Source organism: Leptopilina heterotoma, unplaced genomic scaffold (assembly GCF_015476425.1).
Source record: "Leptopilina heterotoma isolate Lh14 unplaced genomic scaffold, ASM1547642v1 Lhet_251, whole genome shotgun sequence".
Lineage (NCBI taxonomy): Eukaryota > Metazoa > Arthropoda > Insecta > Hymenoptera > Figitidae > Leptopilina > Leptopilina heterotoma.
In genome coordinates this window covers 880605-891019 of record NW_025110965.1, presented here as the reverse complement: position 1 = coordinate 891019, position 10415 = coordinate 880605, and the positions used below count along the sequence as shown (strand labels likewise).

Sequence of the window (10415 nt, the reverse complement as noted above, 5' to 3'; positions counted from 1 at the left end):
AGATTTATAATTTTTGTACTCATTGTAATTTTGTCAACTCTTTTCTTTCTTGTTGGTTTTTTAAATAAATTATTCTCTCAATACATTTAGTAGGCTCATTGACTTATCCTCATCCCAAATTAGATTCATTTATGAAACTAATTTAAAACGAGGAACGATAGGTATATTTAAAAAGGTTTCTCGTTATTTTTGACGTAACACTATGACTATTTTTTACAAAAAATTCAATATCTCTGGAACCAGTTGAGTCTCCATCAATTTTTTTTATGAAATTAAAGGTGAATTAATAAGGAATCCAAATATGTTAATAACATTTTTCTCAGAGAGGAGTAAAGAAACAAAAAATTGTTTAAAAAAAATTATTTTTTTTTATTTAAAAATTAATTTTTTTTATTAACTTTATTTGCATTTTAAAATGCATACTTTTACCTGAAAAATGTGTAAATTTCATAAAAATCCATAAACAATATTCCAAGATATTCAAAATTTTATAAAATTAATATTAAAATTCAAAATGGCGTATCTTCAACAATTTTGAATTTTTTTTGAAAAAATTTGGGGGAAAGAAGTCTCTTATATAGAACTATAATGCCACAAAGTTTTGCGAAAATCGGCATACCCTTTGCAAATCGTGATATTTCTGACGTGAAATGCTCAAGAGAAAAAAAATTTGTTTTTCTGTCTACTTATAAATAATCATAACAAAAAATTTTATAAACAAATTAAATTTTTTTAACTTTGGGTATGAAGCTTTTTTTTTTTTCAAAAAACCTACCTGGAAATGCTAAGAAGGTTTTGCAAAAAGTTTCAGAGTGGGCCTAATAAGTTTGATGGGTTTAAATAAATAATTAAGCTGCCCCTGCAGGTCGCTCGCACGCGGCACACTGGGATTTTTTTACAATTTACTGTTTAAAATTGTCTAGAGCCTACAAATTTTATCGGATTTTAATTTTCTTAGTCTTAAATTAAAAAGGATAAAATTCTTAAGACATCTCTAGAAGCTGATTCTGATCTCGTGCAATGGAAAAAAAGTAAACATGATTTTATCTAAAAATATTCTAATTTTTTAACTTGGATGAACAAAAAAATATGAACAATGAAAATTTCAAAGTCAGCTTCTAGGGATGTCTTAAGAATTTTATTCCTTTTAATTTAAGACTAAGAACATCAAAATCCGATAAAATTTGTTTAGACAATGAGTATTTAATTATTTTTTCAAGTATTTTACATTAATTTAAGACTATGTCCAAGTTGTGAAATGTAAACAAACCAAAAGGTAAACAAACCAAACACAAGAATCGCACTTTTGTAACAGCCATTTCTCCTACAAAAATTAACATTTTTACAGTTTATTTACAAAAATGGAAAATTAGAGTGTCAAAGTTTTCAATGAAATCATTTTTGACTATGAGCTATGCTAATATGACTATGTTAATTTTTCTGACAGTTGACAGCTGTAAAGAAAACTGTCAAACATAGAAAGTGTTAATTTTTAAAAAATGTTACCTTTATTTTCTGAAATAGAAATATTTTTTACATTACTAAGATCAAACCGTATAACAGAATGTTATTTTGACAGATAACAGCTATCAAAAATACTGACAAACTTTTGAAAAAGAAAGTTTTTCAAGTATTTTACATTAATTTAAAGCTCAAAGTACATCATTTATAATGTGATCTCAATATATTTTTATCTTTAATGCTCAGTATATTACTGTTTATATTATCTTTTTTTCTAATGTATTATTGTACAAAAAGTTTTTTTACATATTTATAATAAAATAGCTAAGAAAAAAATCTTAGAAATTTGGTTTTTAAGAACCTTTTAAAGTGTAGTTGTACCTTAACCCTTTAAGGACCAAATGTACAAAAATTTTATCTGAACTTTGGGAGAAATTTTTAGTATGAAAACGGATTGCTATAAATTTTGCAATAGACATTTCTTAATGCTCAGGAACCGCTCTTTCGAATGCTGCAATAAAAAATATTGAAAATTTATAAATAAACAAATTACATACAGTTATTTAAAAAAAACACAATTTTTTTAAGATTTTTTTTTTAAATCAAATTTTTTTTATTATTTATGGCGAAGGAATACGTCTCAAAGGTTAAAATATCGCGTCAAAAATGTCTAACCTAAAATGTTGTGAAATAAAAATTAAAAAAAACAAAATGGCGGATCAGAAATGGCGTTCAAAGTTGACTTTTTAATAAATAATATACAGCAAGTGCACATTTTTTTAAAAACCTCACAGATTTGCTTGAAACTGGTTACTCAGGCGGTTTTTGGGGTCGCTGATTACGAATATGATAATAGTTTTTAAAAATTCAAAATGGCGAATCCCATATGGCGGACACTTTTTTAAAACTTCATCGGATTTGCTTAAAACTGGTTACTCGGAGGTTCTTGGGGTCTCTAATTACGAATATGATAGTAGTTTTCAAAAATACAAAATGGCGAATTCAATATGGCGGATACTTTTTCTAAAACTTCATCGGATTCACTTGAAACTGATTAGGAGGGGTTCTTGGGGTCTCTAATTACGAATATGGTAGTAGTTTTTAAAAAATAAAAATTTCGGAGCATATACATTATTCAGGTTAGAAATTATAAAAATTTAAACGAATTCAATATGGCGGATACTTTTTTTAAAACTTCATCGGATTTAAACAATCGATGTAAATAACTGGAATACACTTTTTTTAAAATAGAATTGTATAAACAATTGTTTAAAAAAACTAACACTTTATCTTTATTTTCATAAATGATATTCATTTGTTACTTAATTTTTATTAATAATTATTTATAAAACGTCAATTTATCCAAAATACTTCATATTGGACTTGTTGGATGCGGATTTTGTAATGTTTAACAGTAGTAACTTCAGAATTACGTTAACTTTATTTTGTTGTAAAATATTTCAATTTTTATTAATTAATTAATTAATTAATAATTCGAAAAAAGGGTCATTTTTTTCGTTTCAGATATTGAAAGTACACATCTTAAGCTTTCTTTTGGTACAAAAAAAAAGAAAAAAGGGTCCTTCTTAAAAAAAATCAAAAAAAATTTTATACCAAAAACATATAGGTAAAATTTTTTTTTACTTTATTGTTTAGAAGCTACGATTTTTTTGAAAAATTAATGTTCACACTTATCCAAAATCTTCAACCCCCTTCGCCTCTCTACAATTTTATATAAAATCTTATATTACTTGGTTGTTAATTAGTCATACATATTACTAAATACTGTGAAAATATTAGTCCAATCCAACAACTTGCAATTTTGACTTTGGTACACTCGAGAAAATTTGCCCCTTAAACATAATAAATCTTCAATTATGAGGCTTCAAAGACAGAAAAAAGTCGATAATAACAAAGAACAGTTCCTATTAGTATTATTATTATAACAAAGAAATAGTTATGATTAGTATTATTATTATTAAGTTTAATATTACTATTATATTTTACACAAATGTAAAAATTAAAATTGTCTAGAGCCTACAAATTTTATTTTATTTTGATGTTCTTGGTCTTAAACTGAAGGGGATAAAATTCCTAGGAAATCCCTCGAAAGCGATTTTTGAATTTCTGTTTGTTTGTATTTTTTTAATAAAAGTTAATTAACAATATTTTTGAAAAAAATCATACAAACTATGATAATTAACAAATAGAGAACTTTTATTCTTTTTATAAAAAATTGATTTTTGCCGAAAAATTTATGTTTATTTATGTAATTTATGTTCATTTTGGACTGAATCCATTTCAAATCAGACAAGTCGACTAACTTCAAGTAATAGATTTACATTTTTTAAACTTTAAATGTTTATATAATATGTACGTTCTTTAAAAAACTTTAAAAATGTATGAGCATGAACAATTACATTTATTAGAAACAAATTTTTTACTTTTTAAACAAATAAATGACTTACGTCTGCACGTGTAAATACACAAGTAAAAGTGCAATAGAAAACTAAATAAATAAACATGATTTTTTCCAATAATACTGTTAATTGTTAACATGGAGTAACAAAAAATTTAAACAATTAGTAAATCAAAAATCGGTTTTGAGGGATTTCTTAGAAATTTTGTCTCCTTTAGATTAAGACTAAAAACATCAAAATCTAATAAAATTTGAAGGCTCTAGACAATTTTAAACAGTAAACTGTAAAAAATCCCACTGTGCGCGGCCCATGTTTTTTTTTGCTTAGGGACTTTTGGGAAATCTGCCTACACATACCTCGGATTCCGCACTTTTTTTCCTTTATATATATTTCCAATATTACCACCCACCACCACCCACTTAGTATAAACCAGAAATTTCAAAAATCGTATAGAGAAGCGCGAGGGATTAAGCGTTCGCGAGATACCGCGCAGGCGTTGTGGGTAGTGGGAGTGGGTGGTGTGGTAAGGCCCAAGGCGCAGCAAAAGTGCGCTTACGGTTACCGCGTTGAGTGAGTGAAAGTTTCATGCGTCAGACCTGTCTACCTGACTCTTGCAGCATACTTCACTGGTACTACAGCACCATGGGGATAAATGTATTGTTCAAAAATATGTAAGCAAGTTTCAACTTGTCTTTTTCCAAGATAAGAATAGTATTTTTTGAATATCTTAAAGCATGTTTTAACCTGCATCTTGAATAGAATAAAGACATTGTCTAAGAAACCTTCAGACAGGTTTTAACATGCCTGCGAGTTTGAACACGTCTCCTAAATGACTCTTCTTTTGAGGTGGTTGCGTGCGCAGTCGTTAAAGTGGGGGTAAAATAGTGGGGGTTTAAGGGATATAAGGTAGGTTGGAATCAACGATTCGACACTTCTATTAAAATTTCCAGCAGCAGCAGTATCAGCAGTATCAACAGCAACATTAGCAGTACTAGCAGCTTTAACAACTACAGCATCATCTACTAATTTGGTAGGTAAATTTCACTTTCTTGATTGAAACATTTTGTATTCCAAATTAGTTTTTTAAATTTAATATTAAAAATCAATCTTTTTTCTTTTCTTACAGATATTAAAACAATGGACTTCCAAAAAGTCAACGCCACTGGTCGCATGGAGAGATTTCTGCCAGCAAAGCCGCTTTCTGAGTTGACTGTGAATAAGTTATACAACGTAACTAAAATAAACAAGGTGCAGACCAAATATGGTTCTAGGATTGTAGTAGACCTGGATGCTACATTTACCACTTTTCTGCCGGCAAGGTTCGCAAAACTATTTAAAGCTGACCCTACCTCCTTCATAATGATGGAAGAAGCCGTGCAATCGGAGAAGTTGCGTTTAAAATATATTGGTGGCAAATTTAATGTTATTGAATTTGAATAAAAATAAATATTATAAGATTATACCGTACAATTTATGTAAATATTTAAAGGCTTATAATAATAATAAAAAAAATTACTTTTAAATTGCTTCTTTTATTATTCTACCTTCATATTTTAAACAATTTTTAAATTAATAGAATTTTGTATAACATTGCATAAGTAAATTTTTTTTAAACCTAAAGGAAAAAAAAAATTTCAAGTATATAATATTAAAGGAGTAGGTATATCAAGAAAGATAGAACAACATTTTTTAAAATTATAAAATTCATTTATTTATATATATATATAGAAATTTAAACTTATTACAATAGTTGTTCATAATTTTCATAAAATGATTTCAAATTAGTATTCACATCATCTACTTCATCGACACCATTTGAGAAGTTTCTCAGTTCACTCGTTACATTCAAAAACCAATTTCGAAGCTTAAATATATTATTTACTGCACAATTTTCAGTTTGTGTAATATGATGAGTACATATAGGTGGTGAAAATTCAGTTTTAATATTTTTAAACGCTGGACAGTCAATTTCTTCCAAATTGTATACATTCATTACATACTTTTCTAACCACTGTTTTTTTCACAACCTTTAACATAAATAGTTTTTGCTCCTCGTAATGCATCTTGTAAAATGGTTCGCACTTCATCGTAACATACATCTCCAACCATCTAAGGGATTGAATGATAGTTGTTTGTTAATCACAGGTTTTCACTTTTATAACGTCCAGGTAGAGAATTCTAAGCACAAGGTGGTTCAAAGAGATAAACTCTTGGTTGAGCATCTGCCTCTAGAGGAACTATAGCCAACTCTTTGAAAATAAACTCATTGCAGGGTTTTTTAAAACCTTGAACGTCTACTATGAACTCCATTTTTGAATAGAAATGTGTTTCTACTTCAGGGATGTGTCTTATATACCTCTCCACTTCACCCCCCACCACTTTGTTTCCCTCTCCACTCCTTATAACTTTTTAGTAATCCCACTGATTGGTTTATACTGAACTATACGATCATGTATAACGAAACAATATGCAGTTGTATTATCAGGTATATTTTCTCTGGCTTCAAATTCTAAACGTACATCGACTGCAGACTGCTTCAAAAACTCATTTTGTTTTGAACAATCAATAACAATTAAAGATGCATTTGATTTAAAAATATCAATCGCTAAAGTAGGTTCAGCATCTTTTCCATAATAAGAAGATTGAAAATTAGCATACGTTTCATATAATATAGAATACTGATTTTGATCAAAATTTATATTTAAATTTCCATAAGGGTAAGATTGTGAGTTCAAAAAGAGTTTTACATTTGTAATATTACAATGATCAAAGTAACAGGATGTTTCTTTGAGTTGATTCTTTCTTCCAGTTTGAAATCCAACAATTACATAACGTGGTTTCTCTAATTGAGATGAAGATTTAAGTTGCCACATAACTCTTGTACTAGCTGGAAGTAAAGGATACTCATACATTTCCCACGATCGAAAACTCATAGAAATTAATGGATCCTTTTCAATAAATTTTAATAATTTTATTTTATTGCTATCAGATGGTAAAATATATGGTACTAACCATTCAATTTTATTAATTGTAATTTTAAATTTTTCATTATTGTCAAGATTTCCTGTTTGAATAACAGCATTTAAATCACTTCGCGATCTTATCAAAATGAGTTCATGTTTAGCATTCGTAACAATATTCTTATAATCTTCAGCAAAACCGAAAAGCATACTTAGTGGTATTGTCACGTTAAAATAACCATTTTCTAAAGTCATTTTTAAATCCAAAGCAGAATATTCAAAAACATCTGCATTTCCAGCACGGATAAGTTGAGAAGGTGATAATGAAACCAAATTTTTCATGGTTGAAGTATGACCAACATATTTGCATCGATCAATCTCAATTCCATTTAATTCATAACGAATTTCATCAAATAAATAAGCTACAGCATTGTTGATTAGTCTAAGATTATGTGTTAAAGTTACTCCATCATTCTTCGTCTATCGTCTAAATATATTTAAGGAACTACTACTCGGTAAAATAGTTAAATCTTGATTTTGAACTACAATTCGAATTTCATCACTATTGTTAAAAGATGACGTTGCATATGGTTGATGACTATGAATCTCATAATTTGCTATGGATTCATCAAATGTCACTGGAACTGGAATGTTGAGAATTTCCTCCATCTTTCTTCTTATAACAACGACACAAAATAAATAGATAGAATTTTTCAACTCCCTTCTTCTTCTTTCTTTTCTATACTTTTGATGTCTGATTTTCAAACCAAGTTGCTTCAGAAATAGTTGATTCTGAGGTGTTAACACCTTGTGAGTTATATTCACACTGATCTTCTTTGCACATGTTGATTGATTTTTATAGCTACCACCAAATTTTCTTTTTTTATGATTGTGAATAATCCCTATTACACTGATTTTATATGTAAACGAATTGTTATTGTCTCTCCTCTAAAATTAGCTATAACACCATTCTGATCCACTAATCGAAGTTGAATATTATATATTGTCTTCACGGTGACTGGAAGGTAAATGACGTTTGCTGGAATCTCTATAATCTTATATCCTGGAGGAACACTTGGACAAAATTCATGCATAGTATGTACTTTTTGACCATTTATATAAGCTTCTGTTGTAATATTACATTCAACGCGTATAGTATTTACTTTCATTATTTGTATAAGATTTGTAGACGAATGATATGTATCTGCATGTAGTTTTATTGGAGGAAATCCTAATAATTTACCAATTAAGTCTTCAGGTTCGAAATCAATTTCCATATTTGATTTAAGACGTAAACCAAGTACATAATTTTTATTAGATATGAGTTTAATTAGTGGAAAGAATGAAGCTTCTAGAACTGAAGAGTTCCCACTTAACGTAAAAGTAAATGAATCATTCATGTTGGATATCTACTTTCATACTGAAGTATACAAATTATTACACAGTCTTATATAGACTGAAACTGTTCTTCACATTAAGTTGATTACATAGACATTTAAGACACAAGTGACCGCATATATACGTATCAAAATCTTGATGTCTTTTATGATTATACTTTATACAGCTACCAACACCTAGGTAAACAATGAGATCCAATGGTGTTGAAAGATTACCAAAGCTGTCAAAGTATTCGGTTTCATTGTTTACCTTTTTATACGCAACCCAATGAGTTCCAGGACCTTCTTTATTATCAAGATTTATTATTGCTGATTCATATTGAAATGGTCCTCCTATGGGTAATTCATTTCTCATAAAGACTCCTCTAAAATATGGTATTTTTAAACTTTTAGAATATTTTAGAAGATCATAATCAATTAGTGCACGGTGAGGTAGCTTCAATATTAGTTTTTTGACATTTTTTTCTTATTATTTGATCCTTTGCCTTTGTAAGGTTGCATATAAAGGCCAAGTCCACGTTGATATGGTTTCATGTATAAACCTTTTCCTAAAGCAATGGATTCCATGGTATGATTATGTCGTTGAGCTTCTGAAGTTTTTTCTTAGCAACATTAGCTTTATTTACAGCTTTCACTATACCGCTAATTCCACCACTAAGTGCCCCTAAAACACTCAGTCCAGCAAAAATTGGAATAAGAGGTAAAATACCACCAACTTTTGAGGTTATAGGAAGAATTCGAGGTGATAGAATCTTAGATTTACCGCCATACTGTTTTATAGCCTTTCTTGCACCAATCATAGCAGTTCTAATTGTATCTAAAGAGTTTCTATTAGATTTCATAGACTTTTTAGCAGCATTAACAATCTTCTTTAAAGTAACATGTTTTCTAGAAGCAACCTTCTTCCTCTGCTTCTTTGATTTCTTTGTCTTAATCTTTTTATATTTCTTATTAACTTTTATCCCCATCCCAAATTTAGACTTGGCTTTCATTATAATTGACAACTTATCAAATCAAGTGTACCAAGATGTTATACATGAGCAAAACGATAGGTTAAATGATAATTTAACAGTTCAAGAGTCTTATGAGCAGAATAATATACAACAACAACAAGATTTCGATAAATTAACAAATAAATTCATAAGATTGTTGAATCAAAATAGAAAACAATATTTGGATATGGTTTACAGAGTGCGGAAAGTTAAAGATTGAGGTTTCATGATAGGTAATACAGAAATTAATTTTGATGGTCCTCTCATAGACTTAGGTGGAAAGAAAAAATATACTAAAACAGATGGATTACTAGAACTTTTATTTAGAGAAAAACCTAATGAAGATTCTATAAGTTCAGATGATTTAGTCAACTATACAGAAATATTACAAGCTACTAATGCACATAGAAGGAATTATAGTCCAAATAAACTTATTCGTACAACTTGATTTTGAAGAATGTCAAATGCATGGTTCAAAAATTTCTAAGCAAGTTTCAACTTGTCTTTTTCCAAGATGACAATAGTATTGTTTGAAAATCTTAAAGCATGTTTTAACCTGAATCTTGAATAGAATATAGATATTGTCTAAAAAACCTTTAGACAGGTTTTAACCTGACTGTAGATGAGAATAAAGACATTTTTTAGAAACCTTCAAACCGGTTTTAACTTGATTTAAAGATAGAAAAAAGTTAGAAATGGTTTAAGAATTTATTTTTACTTGTGTGAGTTATAAAATTGGTGTTACTGTTTTAAATTTAATTTACTATTAAGTTAATATAATATTGAATAATATGTAAGTCAATTGTATAAGGTTTTATTAAATAAAGTAGACATAAAATTGGCAACAAATTTTGTTGGTTTATTAATAATCTTCATATTTCACCCATCCAATCTTTTACAATATATATATAATACTATAATATAAATAAATATAACATCTAATATATAAATACGTAGAATATATGAAACAATAAATATTTAAACATCTAACATCACAATATCATTATTATCACAATCATTTTCACCGTTTTTTATTTTATAATGTCCCCAAGCAAGAGTATCTGTACTGTTTTCTAATAAATATCTTTTATCATCATAAGGATATAGATTGGTTTATTCATAAGCACTTCAGTTTTGTTCAGCTCCACAGCAACCAAGTTTTCATTGAAAATAGCTCGTGTGTGG

General features: G+C 28.3%; 1 protein-coding gene across 1 annotated transcript; it reads right to left on the bottom strand.

Moving 5' to 3' along the window:
- Positions 1-5885: 5885 nt before the first annotated feature.
- Positions 5886-7510, bottom strand: LOC122503262. The gene is made up of 3 exons (XM_043613737.1): positions 7354-7510; positions 6629-7263; positions 5886-5990 (listed from the first exon to the last, which is right to left on the bottom strand). Exons 1-3 carry the CDS (start codon positions 7508-7510, stop codon positions 5886-5888), a joined length of 897 nt encoding a protein of 298 aa, XP_043469672.1.
- Positions 7511-10415: the final 2905 nt, after the last annotated feature.